General features: G+C 43.0%; 1 protein-coding gene across 2 annotated transcripts in view; it reads left to right on the forward strand.

Annotated features, from left to right (window-relative positions):
• The first annotated feature begins 16,591 nt into the window (after positions 1 to 16,591).
• The window catches only part of STX2 (syntaxin 2), a 45,259-nt gene continuing 39,163 nt past the window's right edge, over positions 16,592 to 22,687 (forward strand). For both annotated transcript variants that reach the window (XM_060027857.1, XM_060027858.1), the window contains exon 1: positions 16,592 to 16,823. In XM_060027857.1, coding sequence (XP_059883840.1) covers positions 16,794 to 16,823 — 30 coding nt within the window. In that variant the 5' untranslated portion in view covers positions 16,592 to 16,793. The remainder of the gene's footprint in view (positions 16,824 to 22,687) is intronic.

Raw genomic sequence — 22,687 nt, forward strand, 5'->3', positions numbered from 1 at the left:
CCTGCCAATGCAGGGGACAAGGGTTCGAGCCCTGGTCTGGGAAGATCCCACACGCCGTGGAGCAACTAAGCCAGTGAACCACAACTACTGAGCCTGCACTCTAGAGCCCACAACTACCGAGCCCACGAGCCACAACTACTGAAGCCCATGTGCCTAGAGCCCGTGCTCCGCAACAAGAGAAGCCACCGCAATGAGAAGCCCTGGCAGCGCAATGAAGAGTAGCCTCGCTCGCTGCGACTAGAGAAAGCTCGCGCGCAGCAACAAAGACCCAACGCAGCCAAAGATAGATAAATTAATAAAAGAAAAATGCAGTACTACATGATCTGTAGTTGGTTCAATCCACAGATTAGGAGGAACCACGGACACAGAGGATTATGTAAGTTATACGTGGATTTTTGCCTTCGTGGAGGGTGGGCACTCCTAACCTCTGCATTGTTCAAGGGTCAACTGTAATATATATATACATAGTATAGTATCTGTACAGTATCTGTATCTATAGATGGATATTTATACATGTGGATATATAGGTGTATAATTTTAAGTGTGTATGAAAAATTCCACTATATTTGTTTTCGAGTATAGATTTAAATGTATATATATCTAAAATTTCAATATGTATATTTTTTCAGGATTTCAAAAATTGTGGTACTTTTAAAAAATATCTTTATTGGAGTATAATTGCTTTACAATGGTGTGTTAGTTTCTGCTGTATAACAAAGTGAATCAGCTATATGTATACATATATCCCCATATCCCCTCCCTCTCGCGTCTCCCTCCCACCCTCCCTATCCCACCCCTCTAGGTGGTCACAAAGCACTGAGCTGATCTCCCTGTGCTATGCGGCTGCTTCCCACTAGCTACCCATTTTGCATTTGGTAGTGTGTATATGTCCATGCCACTCTCTCACTTCATCCCAGCTTCCCCTTTCCCCTCTGTGTCCTCAAGTCCGTTCTCTACGTCTGCGTCTTTATTTCTGCCCTGCCACTAGGTTCATCTGTACTGTTTTTTTAGATTCCATATATATGTGTTAGCATACAGTGTTTGTTTTTCTCTTTCTGACTTACTTCACTCTCTGTGACAGACTCTAGGTCCGTCCACCTCACTACAAATAACTCAAAAAATTGTGGTACATTTTGAATACTTCCTTTGCACAAAACTAACTCTTATAAGACAGAGTAATCACTAATATAGCATCCCTGTGCTATTTATAAGATAATTCCAGGGTGTACTGGTTTCCTAGGGCTGCTATAACAAACTACCACCAACTGGGTGCCTTAAAATAACATAAATTTAGTCTCTCACTGTTCTGGAAGTCTGAAATTAAGGTCTTCACGGCAGGGCCATGATCTCTGGAGCCTCTCGGGGAGAATCTTTTCCAGGCCCTTCTCTTAGCTGCAGGTCTGCTGGCATCTTTGGGGCCCCTCCGTTTGCAGATAAAACTGCAATGCTTCCTCTGACATCACATAGCATTCTTCCTGTGTCCCTGCCTCCGTGTGTGTCTGTGTCCTAATCTCCTCTTCTTGTAAGATGAGGACCCGTCCTCGGCCTCCTCTTAACTTGATCACATCTGCAAAAACCCAATTTTCAAATAAGGTCATATTCACAGGTACAGGGGTTAGGTGTATCTTTCTGGGGCAGACACAATTCAACCCATAGCACAGGGTTTATGAAATACATGAATTCACAGTATGCTTTGGTAGAACGGATCAGACCTGGGGTTCAAGCTTAAGGCAATGTGGTGACTGCTTTCTTCTGCCAGTGCTGACAGCACGTGTCGGGACTGCCCGAATGTATACACCTCACTTAGATGGAGGCCGGTGAAGCAGCAGGACTCTGTCTTCTTACATAATCGTCACTACACTGGTGAATCCCAAGTTGTTCAGATCTTCCGCTACCAATAGTCATTTGTTTTGAAGCTTTTTTCCCACTAAAACAATGCAGCAGTTAATATCCTTAAACATATCTATTTACATCCTGGGGCTGTTGTTGTTATGGAATTTTAATTGATTAGTTAATTAAGGCCACGCTCATGGCTTGCAGGATCATAGTTCCCTGACCAAGGATCGAACCCGGGCCCCCAGCAGTGAAAGCACAGAGTCCTAACTGCTGGACCGCCAGGGGATTCCAGTCATGGAAATTTAGATTCCTCAAGAGGAATTGCTAGGTCAAAGGGATTTTGCTAGGTCAAATTGCTAGGATTTTGCTAGGTCAAATTGCTAGGTCAAGTTGCTAGGTCAAAATTTTCTATTTTCCCTAGAAGTTGGGAAAATAGTGTTGAATTGTAGTTTTGGTTTGCTTTTCCTGATTATCAGGGATATGTGTATCTCTTTGATCCCCATGTGCCATTTCAGCCTCGTAGCTCAAAGAGTGTCTCCTCAGGAGTGATCTGATGATAGCATTTCAAGTATTTTTTTTTCTCTTGGATAATATCAATGCTAAAACAGAAGTCATGAGTCATGATCTGTGGAGTATGTCATCCTGTTTCCTTTCCAGTCACATAAGCGAATACATTAAATAATTCTCTGAAAAATAAACCAAGAGTATGTGTCGTAGGCAGAAAAATGGCCCCCAGAGATGTCCGTGCTCTAGTCCCAGGAGCCTGTTGTGACTATGTTATCTTCCATGGCAGATGGGACTTGGTAGGTATGATTAATGGTATGGACCTTGAGTGCAGAGGCCATCTAGATGGGCCTCGTCTGATCACAGGAGTCCTGCAAAGTGGAGCGCAGGCTGTGTTCAGAGTAAAACATGTGATAATGGAAGAAAGGTCAGAACGATGCTACACTGCTGGCTTTGAAGATGAAGCAAGGGGCCGTGAGTCAAGGAGCATGGGTACCTCTAGGAGCTGGAAAAGGGAAGAGCCTCCAGAAAAGGCTGATTTTAGCTCAGTGAGACATCTGGCCCGTATGACTGTAAGATAATAAATTTGTGTTGTTTTATGCCACTAATACAGTGGTAATTTGTTATAGCAGCAGTAGGAGATTAAGACAATATGTGACATCATAAGGCTGTTTCCAGATAATGTATTCAGTCCCATCTTTAAAAGGGTAGCCTAGGGGGCTTCCCTGGTGGCGCAGTGGTTGAGAGTCCGCCTGCCGATGCAGGGGACACGGGTTCGTGCCCCGGTCCGGGAAGATCCCACGTGCTACGGAGCGGCTGGGCCCGTGAGCCACGGCCGCTGAGCCTGCGCGTCCGGAGCCTGTGCTCCGCAACGGGAGAGGCCACAGCAGTGAGAGGCCCGCGTACCGCAAAAAAAAAAAAAAGGGTAGCCTGTTTCTAAACTTTGAATAATGATAAATTAAACAAGGCTATTGCATTTCCAAATACCTTAAAAGATTCATCCTCATTTAAATGTACATTCTGTATCTGGGTCAGGAGAAGACAAAGTGAATTCTAACACAGTCTTCAACTGACAGTCAGAGCAAACAATCCTGTGGTCAATTGACAGTCTTCTTTTTTTTTTTAATATAAGTTTATTTATTTATTTTTGGCTGCGTTGGATCTTTGTTGCTGCATGCGGGCTTTCTCTAGTTGTGGCGAGTGGAGTCTACTCTTTGTTGTGGTGCACGGGCTTCTCATTGCGGGGGCTTCTCTCGTGTGGAGCACAGGCTCTAGGTGCGTGGGCTCAGTAGCTGTAGCTCGCGGGCTCAGTAGTTGTGGCTTGCAGGCTCTAGTAGTTGTGGCACACGGGCTTAGCTGCTCCGCGGCATGTGGGATCTTCCCAGACCAGGGCTCGAACCCGTGTCCCCTGCACTGGCAGGCGGATTCTCAACCACGGCGCCACCAGGGAAGGCCAACAATCATTTTTTAGAGGTCTGAATTTGAATGGATTTTTTAAATGTCCCCTAGTATTTCCTTAAGTCAAATAAACATAAGTTAACTGATTGTTTCTCGGCCTAGGAGGCGGTGGTTGCAGCGGCTGCTGCTACGGATACTGCCCAAGACTGGGGTGCGGGAAGCCGTGGAGGACTGTCTGCCACACTCCAGCTGCTATCTTTCCCTTTTAAAAGAGACTCAGGCTGACAGAGATGGTTCGGCCAGCACCCCAGATCCCCGCCGCCTGGGCCATGAACAGCTGAGCAAGACTGGACCCCAAAAGGTGGGAGAAGAGTTGAAGAGGCAAAAAGCCATGTGGCCCACAGGGTCTTGGTGCTCCGGCCGAGCATCAGGCCTGAGCCTCGGAGGTGGTAGAACCCAGTTCACGACACTGGACCACCAGAGACCTCCCGGCCCCACGAAACATCAAACGGCGAGAACCTCCCAGAGACCTCCATCTCAACACCAACACCCAGCTCCACTCAACGACCAGCAACTACGGTGCTGGACGCCCTATGCCAAACAACTAGCAAGACAGGAACACAACCCCACCCACTAGCAGAGAGGCTGCCTAAAATCATAACAAGTCCACAGACACCCCAAAACACACCACCAGACGTGGACCTGCCCACCAGAAAGACAAGATCCAGCCTCATCCACCAGAATACAGGCACCAGTCCCCTCCACCCGGAAGCCTACACAGCCCACTGAACCAACCTTACCCACTGGGGGCAGCCACCAAAAACAACGGGAACTACGAACCTGCAGCCTGTGTAAAAGAGACCCCAAACACAGTAAGATAAGCAAAATGGGAAGCCAGAGAAACACGTAGCAGATGAAGGAGCAAAGTAAAAACCCACCAGACCTAACAAATGAAGAGGAAATAAGCAGTCTACCTGAAAACGAATTCAGAGTAATGATAGTAAAGATGATACAAAATCTTGGAATTAGAATGGAGAAAATACAAGAAACGTTTAATGAGGACCTAGAAGAACTAAAGAGCAAACAAACAATGATGAATTACACAATAAATGAAATTAAAAATTCTCTGGAAGGAATCAATAGCAGAATAACTGAGGCATAAGAATGGATAAGTGACCTGGAAGATAAAATAGTGGAAATAACTACCGCAGAGCAGAATAAAGAAAAAAAGAATAAAAATAATTGAGGACAGTCTCAGAGACCTCTGGGACAATATTAAACACAACAACATTTAAATTATAGGGGCCCCAGAAGAAGAAGAGAAAAAGAAAGGGACTGAGAAAATATTTGAAGAGATTATAGTTGAAAACTTGCCTAATATGAGAAAGGAAATAGTCAATCAAGTCCAGGAAGCACAGAGAGTCCCATACAGGATAAATCCAAGGAGAAACATGCCAAGACACATATTAATCAACCTATCAAAAATTAAATACAAAGAAAAAATATTAAAAGTAGCAAGGGAAAACCAACAATTAACATACAAGGGAATCCCCATAAGGTTAACAGCTGATCTTTCAGCAGGAGCTCTGCAAGCCAGAAGGGAGTGGCAGGACATATTTAAAGTGATGATAGGGAAAAGACCATAACCAAGATTACTCTACCCAGCAAGGATCTCATTCAGATTTGATGGAGAAATTAAAACCTTTACAGACAAGCAAAAGCTAAGAGAATTCAGCACCACCAAAACAGCTTTACAACAAATACTAAAGGAACTTCGCTAGGCGGGAAACATGAGAGAAGGAAAAGACCTACAAAAACAAACCCTAAACAATTAAGAAAATGGTAATAGAAACATACATGTCGATAATTACCTTAAATGTAAATGGATTAAATGCTCTAACCAAAAGACATAGACTGGCTGAATGGATATGAAAATAAGACCCATATATATGCTGTCTACAAGAGACCCACTTCAGACCTAGGGACACATACAGACAGAAAGTGAAGGAATGGAAAAAGATATTCCATGCAAATGGAAATTAAAAGAAAGCTGGAGTAGCAATTCTCATATCAGATGAAATAGACTTTAAAATAAAGACTATTACAAGAGACAAAGAAGGACACTACATAATGACCAAGGGATCAATCCAAGAAGAAGATATAACAATTAGAGATATTTATGCACCCAACATAGGAGCATCTCAGTACATAAGGCAAACGCTAACAGCCATAAAAGGGGAAATCGACAGTAACACAATAATAGTAGGGGACTTTAACACCCCACTTTCACCAATGGACAGGTCATCCAAAATGAAAATAAATAAGGAAACACAATCTTCAAATAACACATTAGACAAGATGGACTTAATTGATATTTATAGGACATTCCATCCAAAAACATCAGAATACACTTTCTTCTCAAGTGCTCGTGGAACATTCCCCAGGATAGATCATATCTTGGGTCACAAATCAAGCCTTGGTAAATTTAAGAAAATTGAAATCGTATCAGGTATCTTTTCTGGCCACAACGCTATAAGAGTAGATATCAATTACAGGGAGAAAAAACTGTAAAAATACAAACACATGGAGGCTAAACAATACACTACTAAATAACCAAGAGATCACTGAAGAAATAAAGGAGGAAATAAAAAAATACCTGGAAACAAATGACAATGAAAACACGACAACCCAAAACCTATGGGATGCAGCAAAAGCAGTTCTAAGAGGGAAGTTTATAGCAATACGAGCCTACCTCAAGAAACAAGAAAAATCTCAAGTAAACAACCTAACCTTACACCTAAAGCAATTAGAGAAAGAAGAATAAAAAAAACCCAAGTATCCAATAAAGATGTTAAAAAAAAAAAACCCAAAGTTAGCAGAAGGAAAGAAATCATAAAGATCAGATCAGAAATAAATGAAAAAGAAGTGAAGGAAATGATAGCAAAGATCAATAAAACTAAAAGCTGGTTCTTTGAGAAGATAAACAAAATTGATAAACCATTAACCACACTCATCAAGAAAAAAAGGAAAAAGATTCAAATCAATAGAATTAGAAGTGAAAAAGGAGAAGTAACAACAGACACTGCAGAAATACACAGGATCATGAGAGATTACTACAACCAACTATATGCTAATAAAATGGACAACCTGGAAGAAATGGACAAATTCTTAGAAAAGCACAACCTTCCAAGACTGAACCAGGAAGAAATAGAAAATATAAACAAACCAATTACAAGCACTGAAATTGAAACTGTGGTTAAAAATCTTCCAACAACAAAAGCCCAGGACCAGATGGCTCCACAGGCGAATTCTATCAAACATTTAGAGAAGAGATAACACCTATCCTTCTCAAACTCTTCCAAAATATGGCAGAAGGAGGAACACTCCCCAACTCATCCTACGAGGCCACCATCACCCAGATACCAAAACCAGACAAAGATGTCACAAGAAAAGAAAACCAGAGGCCAATATCACTGAGGAACATAGAGGCAAAAATCCTCAACAAAATACTAGCAAACGGAATCCAACAGCACATTAAAAGATCATACACCATGATCAAGTGGGATTTATCCCAGGAATGCAAGGATTCTTCAATATACGCAAATCAATCAATGTGATAAACCATATTAACAAATTGAAGAATAAAAACCATATGATCATCTCAATAGATGCAGAAAAAGCTTTTGACAAAATTCAACACCCATTTATGATAAAAACCTTCCAGAAAGTAGGCATAGAGGGAACTTACCTTAACATAATAAAGCCCATGTATGACAAACCCACAGCCAACATCGTCCTCAATGGTGAAAAACTGAAACCATTTCCCCTAAGATCAGGAACAAGACAAGGTTGCCCACTCTCACCACTTTTATTCAACAAAGTTTTGGAAGTTTTAGCCACAGCAATCAGAGAAGAAAAAAATAAATAAATAAAAGGAATCCAAATTGGAAAAGAAGAAGTAAAGCTGTCACTGTTTGCAGATGACATGATACTATACATAGAGAATCCTAAAGATGCTACCTGAAAACTACTAGAGCTAATCAATTAATTTGGTAAAGTAGCAGGATACAAAATTAATGCACAGAAATCTCTTGCATTCTTTTACCCTAATGAAAAGTCTGAAAGAGAAATTAAGGAAACACTCCCATTTACCACTGCAACAAAAAGAATAAAATACCTAGGAATAAACCTACCTAAGAAGACAAAAGACCTGTATGGAGAAAACTATAAGACACTGATGAAAGAAATTAAAGATGATACAAACAGATGGAGATATATACCATGTTCTTGGATTGGAAGAATCAACATTGTGAAAATGACTCTACTACCCAAAGCAATCTACAGATTCGATGTAATCCCTATCAAACTACCAATGGCATTTTTTACAGAACTACAACCAAAAATTTCACAGTTTATGTGGAAACACAAAAGACCCCAAATAGCCAAAACAATCTTGAGAAAGTAAAATGGAGCTGGAGGAATCAGGCTCCCTGACTTCAGACTATACTACAAAGCTACAGTAATCAAGACAATATGGTACTGGTGCAAAAAGAGAAATATAGATCAATGGAACAGGATAGAAAGCCCAGAGATAAACCCATGCACATATGGTCACCTTATCTTTGATAAAGGAGGCGAGAATATACAAATGCAAAAAGACAGCCTCTTCAATAAGTGGTGCTGGGAAAACTGGACAGCTACATGTAAAGAATGAAATTAGAACATTCCCTAACACCATACACAAAAGTAAACTCAAAATGGATTAAAGACCTAAATGTAAGGCCAGACACTATCAAACTCTTAGAGGAAAACATAGGCAGAACACTCCATGACATAAATCACAGCAAGATCCTTTTTGACCCACCTTCTAGAGAAATGGAAATAGAAACAAAAATAAATAAATGGGACCTAATGAAACTTAAAAGCTTTTGCACAGCAAAGGAAACCATAAACAAGACAAAAAGACAACCCTCAGAATGGGAGAAAATATTTGCAAATGAAGCAACTGACAAAGGATTAGTCTACAAAATATACAAGCAGTACATGCAGCTCAATAACAAAAAAAACCAAACAACCCAATCCAGAAATGGGCAGAAGACCTAAATAGACATTTCTCCAAAGAAGATATACAGATTGCCAACAAACACATGAAAGGATGCTCAACATCACTAATCATTAGAGAAATGCAAATCAAAACTACAATGAGGTATCACCTCACACCAGTCAGAATGGCCATCATCAAAAAATCTACAAACAATAGATGCTGGAGAGGGTGTGGAGAAAAGGGAACCCTCTTGCACTGTTGGTGGGAATGTAAATTGATACAGCCACTATGGAGAACAGTATGGAGGTGCCTTAAAAAACTAAAAATAGAACTACCATACAACCCAGCAATCCCACTACTGGTCATATATCCTGAGAAAACCATAATTCAAAGAAAGTCATGTACCACAATGTTTATTGCAGCACCCTTTACAATAGCCAGGACATGGAAGCAACGTAAGTGTCCAGGACATGGAAGCAACCTAAGTGTCCATCGACAGATGAATGGATAAAGAAGATGTGGCACATATATACAATGGAATATTACTCAGCCATGAAAAGAAACGAAATTGAGTTATTTGTAGTGAGGTGGATGGACCTAGAGTCTGTCATACAGAGTGAAATAAGTCAGAAAGAGAAAAACAAATACCGTATACTAACACATATATATGGAATCTAAAAAAAAAAAAAATGTTCTGATAACCTAGGGGCAAGACCGGACTAAAGATGCAGACGTAGAGAATGGACTTGAGGACATGGGGAGGGGGAAGGGTAAGCTGGGATGAAGTAAGAGAGTGGTATGGACATATATACACTACCAAATGTAAAATTGATAGCTAGTGGGAAGCAGCCGCATAGCACAGGGAGACCAGCTCGGTGCTTTGTGACCACCTAGAGGGGTGGGATAAGGAGGGTGGGAGGGATATGCAAGAGGGAGGGGATATGGGGATATATGTATACATATAACTGATTCACTTTGTTATACAGCAGAAACTAACACACCATTGTAAAGCAATTATACTCCAATAAAGATGTTTTTAAAAATAAATAAATATATTAGAGTCACAAATTTTAAAATAGGTAGGAACTTTGCTAATTTCAAATTCAAACTCTGCAGCTGGCCAGAAATTCACAAACCTGTAATTTGCCGTTAAGTTTCCCACCACAGTAATAAAGTTTACTTTTGAATGAATACATGTAGTAAGCAAATTTTGCAGCATAAGTTGTTCAACAAATATTTATTACACACCTCCTATGTGCTGGGCCCCATTCCAGGTGTTGGCGAGAATTGCTGAGCAAAGTGGACGAAAATCCCTGCCCTAGATGGAGTTGACATTTCGGAGGAGAAAGACAAATAATAAGCAGCATACAAAATAAGTGGTCAGAGGACATAGGACATAGTTGGTCGGAGGGTGTAGGTATTAAGGAGAAAAAAGAACAAGGTAAGAGGGTTCAGGGTGTGAAGAAGAAATGGCAATTCTTAACAGGGTGCGGCAGGACTGGCCTTGCAGAAAAGGTGTCACTGGACCAAAGTCTTAAAGGAAGTAAGGGACCAAGCTACACAGGTATCTGGGGGAAGAGCATTCAGACAAGCACAGCCAGTGCAAAGGCCCTGAGGTGGCACATGGCTGGCTGGGAGTCAGTGGAGGGAAGTGCAGAGGGAAACAAGGCTCTGGAGGTCTTGGAGGATGTTCAGATTGGGCAGGACCTTGCAGGCCACTGTAAGGACTTTAGTGTTTACTCTGAGTGAGTAATACTTTCTATATATATGGTTTATAAATGGTCCCATCAATCTGCACATCATGTTATCAGTGTGCTGTAACCTCCAGAGCGTTGGCTTCACTTCAGTGTACTGAAGAATCACCCATTTCTGATGGATGAATCAGGTGGGAAAAATAAAACCGATGATCTAGATGAAAATTCTAGGCTGCGTAAGAGAAGGCTGGAGCCAATGTGTTGGGGTGTACATCACCCTTAACTGTGAGTCTCTGCCCTGTGAATTGTCCATGATTCCCACCGTGATCTCAGGAGGCATTCGGTTCTCTTCTAGCTCTGTGTAGGCCCTTCTCATGCTGTGGCACCTAAATGTATGATTTATTTATTCAGTTCATGTCAACCCAAAACACAGCTATGTGGGGAGGACAGATAGAAGGATCAGTGTGTCACCATCCTTGCCCTATTCATTCTTTCATTCATTTATTTGTAACACTCCTTGAAAAGGGACACATAATATTAAGAAATATGCCCTATCTTCCAGGAGCTAAATTCCTAATTTTAGTAAATGACTATATTAGTTTTCTGTTATTGACATAACAAGTTATTGAAAACTCAGCGGCTTCAGACAATACATATCTATTAGCTCACAGTTCCGTAGGTCAGAAGTCTGGGTGGCCCAGCTGTGTTCTCTGCTTGGGTTTCATAAGGCTGAAATCAAAGTGTCAATGCCCGGGCCCTTATAGGGAGGTATAAGGAAGAATCGGCTTCCAAGCCCACGCAGGTTGTTGGTAGAACCCAGTTCCTTGCAGATATTGGACAGAGGGCCCCATTTCCTTGCTGGTTGTCAGCTGGTGTCCACCCTTAGTGCCTAGAAGTCTCTTGGGTCCTTGCACATGACCCTTCATTTCAGAGTCAGTGATGGGGCATTGACACCTCACATTTGCACTTTCTCTGACAGCCCCCTCCTGCCACACCTTTTTCACCTGCAGAAAGTTCTTTGCTTGCGAGGGCTGAGGTGACTAGACTGGGCCCACCCCTACTAATCCAGGAAAGTCCCAGTGCCTGCAAGACCCCTTTTGCCATATAAGGTAACAAAGTCACACGTTCTAAGGATTAGGGTGTGGCCATCTATAGGGGGACATTATGATGCCAATGCCATTATCCCAATGACTAATGGCCTTTCTCGTTGCTCCCGTTCTCTCTGCCTTCTCTCCTTTCTAAGGTGGCCTACTGTAGGAGAGGATACCTTTTCAGGCCTTGTCTAAGTCCAACTCACAATGACCCCCTTTCTTCGAGAACCACCCCCATCCATCATGGGGGTGGTAATCACACCCTCATTCTTCCCCTGGCAGGATAAGAAAGTTCTGGTTGACAATTCAACGTTATCCAACTGCTCCCCCTATTATATGCTTTCGAATAATCTGTTGGGGGGAGGCGGAGGAAAAGGTAGGGCCAATACTTATTGGAGAGAAATTAACGATGGTGGTGGATGGACGGAAAGTGCTGACCCAGTACGAGTGCCCTGGTGGGTAAGTTTAGAGGGTGCTGAGTGAGAAAAAGAGTACTCTGGGAACTGTAGGGTAGAAAAGACATGAACCACTAGAAGACTGTAGAAAGGATTTAAAGAGTGATCTTGGGGGTTACAAATGAGACCTCTTTTAATATTCTTAGGGATAACTTAATAAAGACTGGAATCATTTTTAATTGCTTTGACTGTGGGACTCCATTTTTTCAAGTGAGATGCCACATTCAGAATCCAGGGAACATTTATGGATAAACACATTTAGTCAAAATTGTTCTGACATCAGTAAGGATTCATTAAGAAAGTGTTTTCCAGAGGGAACCGAGTTAGGGTAATTCAAGGCCTTAATTAGGGCTCTACACAGTACAATGGAAAGACCACAATGTCTTCCTTTTTCATTTCTTGCTAGTGAGTTCATCTTCCCTGGGATGGAGTGGCATGGGGTGGTTATTCCGCTCCGCAGAACCCCTTGTCCTTCTGCAGGGTTTGGCCCTGTTCATTAGACCTCCCTCTGCCAGTGAATTCGGGTCAGGCATTTCCGGTCCCAGGGAGGTCACATGACCGAGTTTGACCTATCACAGCCGCAGAGCCACCTGACTGGTGATTGGTTCGGGGGTAGACAAATGACCCCAGTTGATCCAATCAGAGTGAAGTTCGGGAATCTGGGCCTGCTGCCCAGAGAAGGTGCTCTTTTCTTTTCCCTGGGACTGAATCTGGCTCCCGCCAGAGCCGGAGCCCAGTAAAGAGGAGTCACCTGCGGGATGAAAGCTGAGCCCTGATGGCTGCCTGAGTACCCGGATCAGACCCGCCTGTCTGAGTCACTACTCAAACCTGAGTAGTGTACTACTCAGTACACTACCCCTGTATTTTCCGCTGCCAAGATTTTACTCATTAATCAGCTCTTCAGTATAAAACGTTTATTTATTACAGCTTCTGGCATTGGCAAGTATTGGTGTGTGTGCAGGTAGTTAAATAAGTTTTACTCAGTGCAGTTTCTCCAGGCTTCATCTTGCACATCTAAGGTTTGTTAAGATTTGATGCTTTCATCAATTTTTAAAGAGCAAATTTTGCAGTGTGCATTTTTAGGAAGTTAATTTTATGTTAATGATTCTTTCTACGAAGGCTAATTTTCCTGAGTAATTTTTTCTGCTGTTGCTAACCAGATATAACTTTTCAATCGGTTTTTAAAATTTGTAACACATTTTACCATGTGTAGTTTAGATTTCTATTACTTGTTAATTGCTTCTAAGAGTAATAAGCATAAATTGATTAAACAGACATCATTCATACTTATTGTTTGCAATTAAGAGGGCAAATGAGTAGGGTGAATCAGTCTCTGGAGGCATAGTGGGGTCAAAATGGGAAAGTCACAGCCTTTCAGCTTGAAAGCTGCCTTTTCACCGCTTCACAGGCAGGAAAATTGAGGCTTAGAGAAATTAGTCTTTTTGTCCTGTTAACCTGAAACAATAAAAGTCAGTTATTTTACCAGCAAAATGGGTTTATTCCTGAGCAGCAAAGAATTTCAATTTGGGATGTGCAACTATGGCAACCTACAAGCAAGTCTGGTACAACAAAAGAAAGGAAACTCTTATGGGGGAGAAGGGGAACTTGGGAGGGGCTGTTATGAACAAAAAGTCCGTTGGAAGAAACTGGGAATTTGAAATACAGTGGCTTTCATTGGCTGAGGTGTGATGGTCTCTCACTGGCTGAGCTGTTGCCAGGCCAAGAGAAAATCTTCCTCTCGCTGGTGGTAGTAATGTCACTTCCCACAGGGGATGTGAGGTACCATCTCTCCCTGCTGGGATCTGTATTGACATTGAGTGAGAGCACCCGCTCTGGCCTCTTGACTCCATTTTAGTGAGGTTTCCCTTTATTAATTTTCACAGTCCAAAGTTGCACAGAGAGTAAATAGCAGAACTGGGATTCAAAGCCAGGACTGGACATCTATTATTATTATTATTATTTTTAATTTTATTGAAGTATAGTTGATTTACAATGTGTTAATTTCTGATGTGCAGCAAGGTGATTCAGTTACATATATATATATATATATATATATATATTCTTTTTCATATTCTTTTCCTTTATCACAGGATATTGAATATAGTTCCCTGTGCTATACAGAAGGTCCTTGTTACAATATACAGTATACAATTGTATATACAATCCTATATACAATAGTTTGCATCTGCTAATCCCAAACTCCCAAGCCATCCCTCTGCCACACCCCTCCCCCTTGGCAACCACAAGTCTCTTCTCTATATCTGTGAGTCTGTTTCATAGATCAGTTCATTTGCATCATATTTCAAATTCCACATATAAGTGATACCATATGGTATTTGTCTTTCTCTCTCTGACTTGCTTTACTTAGTATGATAGTCTCTAGGTCCAACCATGTTGCTGCAAATGGCATTATTTCATTCTTTTTTAATGGCTGAGTAGTATTCCACTGTATATATGTACCACATCTTCTTTATCCATTCCTCTGTTGATGGACGTTTAGGTTGCTTCCATGTCTTGGCTATTGTGAATCGTGCTGCTATGAACATTGGGGTGCATGTATCTTTTTGAATTAGAGTTTTTGAACATCTATTATTTTATTTTACAAATTGTGTATTGAGTGCCTACAATGTGCCTGACATTTTGTAGGAATCGGAGACACAATAGTGAACAAAACAGACCAAAGCCCCTATTCCCTGGGACCTTACATTTCAGAAGTAGCTTACCTCTTAGTCTGTAAATTCTCACAGCAATGTATTAGGATGTCTTCATTCTAAGTGAAAAAACTGAAAAAGGAATTCATTGGCTCGTGAAAGTCCTGCGGTATGTGGGTTTCAAGTACTGCTTGACACAGGAGCTCAAATGCTGTGTCCGGGACCAGGTGTTTTTCTACCCTCGCTCAGTTTTACCCCCTTTATATTAACTCCAGTCTCAGAAAAGCTCTGTACAATTGCTGCCGCCTCACCCCCTGCTCACACCTCATTTTAATTGCTTTGTCAAAAGGGAGGATTTTTGTTCAACCCATATCCATCAAATTATTGATTTTGATTTAAATTATGAAAAACATAACAAAGTCATAAATGAAGAAGAGACAAATTTGCCCCTGGTCCACCCAAGTTTAAGTCCCTATCTTTGGTTTCTAAACTGTCTAGTCTCTGCTTCCCCTGCTCCCCTACTATAATCCAAGAACCCAGTCATGCCCAGAACCAAACCCCAAATTCCCTGCTTTTTCTGTCTAGACTATTCTCAGATATATTTCTTATGGCTGCTTTCTTTACCTTAGATCATAGCACAAAAGACACCTATTCAAGGAGGTAGTAAAGAATTTAACCTTGTCCAAAAAGCAATCTGTCCTTTGCTCTCACTCCTGGAAGTAGCATGTGTTTGCCTGGGGGCCTTTGGACTAGCCAGAGAGCGCCAATGTGATTTGGGTTACATGGGTACAGGTCAACCTGGAGACTTAGATCAACCAGGAGGGTCATCAATCAACAGTCATGCCTATGCAATGGAGCCCCAATAAAAACTCAGAATTTGGTGGCTTGGGTGAGATTTCCTGGTTGGTGACTTCGTGTATATTGACACACATCAACGCTTGAAAGTAATGTGCCCTGACTGCCCAAGGAGAAGACAACAGAAGCCTCCCATTTGGTGCAACCGGTCTCCCCCCATGCACCTCTGCCCTTCGCTGATGTTAATCTGTATCCTTCCCCTGCGATAAACCCTGTCAGCACTGCAGTTTTTAGTGAATTCTGAGTCCCTCCAGTGAATTATTGAACTTGAGTGTGGTTGGGGGAACCCCCAGAACTTGTAGTTGGTGTCAGAAGTGAGAGTGGTCTTGGGGACTGTTCCCTCTAACTTTGTTGGGCTAAACTCTGGCGCCTCCTATGCCCACCTTTCTGATGTAGCCAGCCCTCTTTCAGCTCTCCTCCAAGTGCATGCCCCTATTTTCTTTGCTTATTTATTTATCTGCTTCTGTATCCTATTTCTCCACTAGAACTGCATCCCAAGGCCTGAGTCCCTGCATATCACCATCCCATGCCATTTTAAGTTATAGTCTTTGTTATGTTCGTTAAGCATTATAGGCCTTACTTTATCTCTTGTCCTTTATTCACACAAAAGGCTGGTATGAAGCCTTAAAGAGAAGGCCTATGTTCAGAATACGCATATGCAAAGCTGCACCCAGCTCATCTCCATAGGCTTGCTAAATTTGTCACTAAATTTACCACGGATTTTTAAAATAAATAAAATGAATGCGAAAACACAAAAGCAATCAAGAAGGGTAAAAGGTGCATCTAATTGACCAGGCTAAGAGGCCGCCAGAACGCAGCTCGGCCGGGCCCCGCCCCTCCATGGCCAGCCCCGCCTTTTCCTCAACAGGCCCCGCCCCTCCACTTTCAGTGAGGTTCTGCCCTTTCCCCCACCAGGTCCTGTCCCTGTCCCGGCCTAAGACGCCCCGCCTCTTTCCCCTCTCTGGCCGGCCCCTTCCCTCCCCGATAGTCCCCGCCCACCCCGCCAAGGCTCCTCCCCTCCCCGGCGGGCCCCGCCCCTCGGGCCGCGGCATTCCCGCAGGAAGGCTCCCGCCGACTGCGTGGGCCTGGGCGAGGCGCGGGCCGGGCGTACGCAGAGCGCGCCGGCGCGGTTGCCGTGGCAGCGCCGGCGGAGGGGACGGCGACCGGCGGGCTGAGGCGGCGGCGGGGCCACCGAGAGGTCGCGGCCGGCCGGAGGCGGCGCCGGGCAGGCCTGAGCGGCGGCGCGCGGCGCCCGGCCCGCGGGGATGCGGGACCGGCTGCCGGACCTGACGGCGGTGAGTGGCGGGCGGATAGCGGTTCGGGCCGGGAGCACTGGGGGCGCGGGCGTTGGCCGGGGCCTGGCGGGAGGGGGTCGCGGGCCGGGCTGGGGGCGGGGGCGCGGGGACGGGCGGGAAGGGGAGGCCAGGTCGGGGGGCGCCGGCCCGTCGGGGCGGCCTAGCGGGTGGGGTCGGGGCGGGGGCGCAGGGCTCCCCCAGCCCGCAGCGCCCCGCGTAGGTCGCCGTCCCCCAGTCCCCCGGACGCCCCGACAGCCCAGAGGCGGGCACTGTTCTGCCCTCGCTTCCGCGCGGGGGGGAAAACAGCTTTTGAAAGGGCGTCTCAGGGGAGCGGCCGGACTGGACCTCGAACCCCTTTCCTGAGCTGGGCTCTGCCGCTTCTTCAGCTTGATTCGTTCCCTGGAGTCACTCCATCCTGTCGCCTGGTTTGAATCCTTGCACAGCACTCAGCACGACCAGAAATTACTTGCTGAATTATGGTCCGTCCCACCCTAGTGGGTGTCAGCTCCTGGGGAGCAGGACTTGTCCCCTCGCCCCCTGTCTTGTCGCTGGGGTCTAAGACGGGGCCCCGCGCGGTGGGAGTGAATGCACCTGACGCGCCTCCGTCGGGGGCCCTTGCCGGGCTGGATGCTGGGAGGGAGCGGCGAGGCAGGTACGGAGCGGCGCCTTTTGTTTCCCCTGTAAATAGTTTGCTTTGTGCTTGTTTACTGCCAGTGAGCCCAGCTAGTGGAGCGTGTAGGTGCTCAGTGAGTAGCGGCAGCAGATGACCGATTATTTTAGTAAGAGAACAGCGTTTTGTTCACTTCGGCGTTGGACTAGTGTTTGATGCATTTCACAGACAATACTGTGAATGAGATGGTGACGTTGAAACTGTAGTGGATGTTTATACTGTGGGAGAGTTGAAAAATTTTAGGCCAACAGAATTAATTCTTTTTCTTTAAAAATATTCAATACAAGTACTAATTGTGCTGAACGTTTGCATTTTGTTTCCCAGTGCACAGAATCCCTGGCAGCCTCAGACCTGCGCTAGGCCCACTGCCCTAAGGCATCCATTGAATGTCCTGAATTAACTTCTCTTCTTTGCTTCTAGAATGGATCTAGCTGTGCCCCAGGCTTAGGAAGTAGAGAGAATAGTCAGATTATTATCTGTGTTCTGTCCGCCAGATGAGGAATCTTAGTTCAGAAAGGCAGTGAATTATTCATTCTTAAGATTATGGAAATTATGCTTTTGCAGTCATCCCCAGAAAGTTTCTTCATAGTGATTTTTCTTTCCTTCCTTTTTTTGTTAACGGTCAGGTACTTTGACCTCTGCACTTTGCAGGTCAGCATCCTGTGAAACAGCAAATTACTGTTCTGTTATCTCACTCAAGGGAGTATCTTTCCTTGTTAGAATTAGAAGCTCAAATATTTGTTAAGAAGTGACGAATGTATCATGAGAGGACAGCCAAATTTTTGAATGTTGGGGAATAGTAGAAAAGATGTGTCAGTGGAGGATGTGACAAGCTTTTCTTGGCTTGATTAGCAAAAAATAAAGAAGACGGTTATTTATTACTCTTCAGCGTATGTGTATTTCAGCTCTCATGGCAACAGTGTTCGTAAGAACAAGTTTTGATCTAGAATTTTAGAGCAAGAAGTGACCTCTTCTGGTCCAATGTCATCTTGCTGTAGATGAAGACTGAGCAGCTGTAGAGCGAGTTAGCAGAAGTTTCTACGTCTGGAGTCGTCGAATCTTGGGCAGAGAATTTTTAAACCTCTCAAAACTTCACTTTTCCTGTATATAAAGTGGGAATAGTAACATCTTTCTTGTCTACTCTCATGGAAGAAGCTGTGAAACATAAAATTATCTGTTGCGTGTGCCACTCTGGGAGAAGGTGGGAGAGAGAAAACGGTCTGTAATTACAGGTGCTCTTAATATTTATTAGTTTTTAAAAATGTTTCCAGGAAGTTATAAAAAGGAACCTTCTCCCTGGCATAAAATATTAAGTTAAAATTGAATTTGACATAAAGTTTGATAACTTTTAATATTTAAAAACTTCTCTGAAAATTATCAGATATAAAAGATAATTTTTTTTCCAGGAAATGTGTCCTCTCCAAGTAGTTCTTGGAGAAGTTGACTGTCCTTTCACAACCGTGCTTCTAAATGGCTGGTGTTTTTTTCCTAGGTAAAGTTTAATATTTAATTTTGGTAGTTAAAATGCCTGTGATGTCCACATTGACAAAATATTTGTGATGCCTTCTAAAGATTTCTTTATTAGCTGCTAAGGATTCCTCCTGAGAAGAAGATTCCCACTGATAACTACTCAGAAAGGACTTAAAAGTTAATTTGTCTAATACAGTTTGTCAAATATAGAGTTAGCTGCTTCTAAGCAGTGATTCTCCTTTTGAGCAGCCAATTCATCTGGGTGCAGAAAGTTTAACTGACTTGCCCAAGATTGCCTAAACTCTAAATTCAGAAAGATGTTTCTGGATTATAAAAAAATAAAAGGACGACCCATTCAGCAGGCACTTGAGTGCCAGTGCTCTACGAGGTAATGTGCTAGGTGCAGGGGACACAGAAATGAACTGGGTGTGTGCGGTGGGTGTGCACAGCCCGGGGAAGGAAGAGTGAAGAAGCAGAAGGAAATACTGTTTAGGAAATAAGTCAATCAGAACGGAATTGCTGTCCTGTAAGATAATGACCCCAAATATATTTTGATTACCTTTAAGAAAAGTTTGCAAATGCAAATGGCTATATTTATTATAGTTAAAAATAGAAAAATTGCAAATTTCAACTGTGGGAATTTGCAGGGTAATAAACATAAACACACAGTAGCTATGTGGTATTCATTAGTAGATGTATGAGAAAATTACCTTTCAAAAACATTTTATTGAAGTGTAGTTGATTTACAATGTTGTGTTTAATCTCTGCTGTTCAGCAAGGTGACTCAGTTACACACATGTATATTCTTTCCCATGAGGGTTTATCACAGGATGTTGAATAGAGTTCCCTGTGCTCTACAGTAGGACCCTGGTGTTTGTTGAGAAAATTACTATTTTTTTAACATCTTTACTGGAGTATAATTACTTTACAATGGTGTATTAGTTTCTGCTTTATAATAAAGTGGATCAGTTATACATATACATATGTTCCCATATCTCTTCCCTCTTGCGTCTCCCTCCCTCCCACCCTCCCTATTCCACCCCTCTAGGTGGTCACAGAGCACCGAGCTGATCTCCCTGTGCTATGCGGCTGCTTCCCACTAGCTATCTATTTTACGTTTGGTAGTGTATATATGTCCATGCCACTCTCTCACTTCGTCCCAGCTTACCCTTCCCCCTCCCCATGTCCTCAAGTCCATTCTCTAGTAGGTCTGTGTCTTTATTCCCCTCTTACTCCTAGGTTCTTCATGACATTTTTTTTTCTTAGATTCCATATATATGTGTTGGCATACGGTATTTGTTTTTCTCCTTCTGACTTACTTCACTCTGTATGACAGACTCTAGGTCTATCCACCTCACTACAAATAACTCAATTTCGTTTCTTTCTGTTTGTTTGTTTTTTTGTTTTTGTTTGTTTTTGCGGTACGTGGGCCTCTCACTGTTGTGGCCCCTCCCGTTGCGGAGCACAGGCTCCGGCCACGCAGGCTCAGCGGCCATGGCTCACGGGCCTAGCCGCTCCGAGGCATGTGGGATCCTCCCGGACCGGGACACGAACCCGTGTCCCCTGCATCGGCAGGCGGGCTCTCAACCACTGCGCCACCAGGGAAGCCCTCGTTTCTTTTTATGGCTGAGTAATATTCCATTGTATATATGTGTCACATCTTCTTTATCCATTCATCTGTTGATGGACACTTAGGTTGCTTCCATGTCCTGGCTATTGTAAATAGAGCTGCAATGAACATTTTGGTACATGACTCTCTTTGAATTATGGTTTTCTCAGGGTATATGCCCAGGAATGGGATTGCTGGGTCGTATGGTAGTTCTATTTGTAGTTTTTTAAGGAAACTCCATACTGTTCTCCATAGTGGCTGTATCAATTTACATTCCCACCAACAGTGCAAGAGGGTTCCCTTTTCTCCACACCCTCTCCAGCATTTATTGTTTGTAGATTTTTTGATGATGGCCATTCTGACTGGTGTGAGATGATATCTTATTGTAGTTTTGATTTGCATTTCTCTAATGATTAATGATGTTGAGCATTCTTTCATGTGTTTGTTGACAATCTGTATATCTTCTTTGGAGAAATGTCTATTTAGGTCTTCTGCCCATTTCTGGATTGGGTTGTTTGTTTTTTTGTTATTGAGCTGCATGAGCTGCTTGTAAATTTTGGAGATTAATCCTTTGTCAGTTGCTTCATTTGCAAATATGTTCTCCCATTCTGAGGGTTGTCTTTTTGTCTTGTTTATGGTTTCCTTTGCTGTGCAAAAGCTTTTAAGTTTCATTAGGTCCCATTTGTTTATTTTTGTTTTTATTTCCATTTCTCTAGGAGGTGGGTCAAAAAGGATCTTGCTGTGATTTATGTCATGGAGTGTTCTGCCTATGTTTTCCTCTAAGAGTTTGATAGTGTCTGGCCTTACATTTAGGTCTTTAATCCATTTTGAGTGTATTTTTATCTATGGTGTTAGAGAGTGTTCTAATTTCATACTTTTACATGTAGCTGTCCAGTTTTCCCAGCACCACTTATTGAAGAGGCTGTCTTTTCTCCACTGTATTTTCTTGCCTCCTTTATCAAAGATAAGGTGACCGTATGTGCGTGGGTTTATCTCTGGGCTTTCTATCCTGTTCCATTGATCTATATTTCTGTTTTTGTGCCAGTACCATACTGTCTTGATTACCGTAGCTTTGTAGTATAGTCTGAAGTCAGGGAGCCTGATTCCTCTAGCTCCATTTTTCGTTCTCAAGATTGCTTTGGCTATTCGGGGTCTTTTGTGTTTCCATACAAATTGTGAAATATTTTGTTCTAGTTCTGTTAAAAATGCCAGTGTTAGTTTGATAGGGATTGCATTGAATCTGTAGATTGCTTTGGGTAGTAGAGTCATTTTCACAATGTTGATTCTTCCAATCCAAGAACATGGTATATCTCTCCATCTATTTGTATCATCTTTAATTTCTTTCATCAGTGTCTTATGATTTTCTGCATACAGGTCTTTTGTCTCCTTAGGTAGGTTTATTCCTAGATATTCTTTTTGTTGCAGTGGTAAATGGGAGTGTTTTCTTAATTTCACTTTCAGATTTTTCATCATTAGTGTATAAGAAGGCCAGAGGGCTTCCCTGGTGGCGCAGTGGTTGAGAGTCCGCCTGCCGATGCAGGGGACACGGGTTCGTGCCCCGGTCCGGGAAGATCCCACATGCCGTGGAGCGGCTAGGCTCATGAGCCATGGCCGCTGAGCCTGCAAGTCCGGAGCCTGTGCTCCACAACGGGAGAGGCCACAACAGTGAGAGGCCTGCGTACCGCAGGAAAAAAAAGAAGGAAGAATGCCAGAGATTTCTGTGCATCAATTTTGTATCCTGCTACTTTACCAAATTCTTTGATTAGCTCTAGTAGTTTTCTGGTAGCATCTTTAGGATCCTCTATGTATAGTATCATGTCATCTGCAAACAGTGACAGCTTTACTTCTTTTCCGATTTGGATTCTTTTTCTTTCTTTTTCTTCTCTGATTGCTGTGGCTAGAACTTCCAAAACTATGTTGAATAAGAGTGGAGAGAGTGGGCAACCTTGTCTTGTTCCTGATCTTAGTGGAAATGATTTCAGTTTTTCACCATTGAGGATGATGTTGGCTGTGGGTTTGTCATATATGGCCTTTATTATGTTGAGGAAAGTTCTCTCTATGCCTACTTTCTGCAGGGTTTTTATCATAAATGGGTGTTGAATTTTGTCGAAAGCT

Source organism: Delphinus delphis, chromosome 13 (genome assembly GCF_949987515.2).
Source record: "Delphinus delphis chromosome 13, mDelDel1.2, whole genome shotgun sequence".
NCBI classification, from domain to species: Eukaryota; Metazoa; Chordata; class Mammalia; order Artiodactyla; family Delphinidae; genus Delphinus; species Delphinus delphis.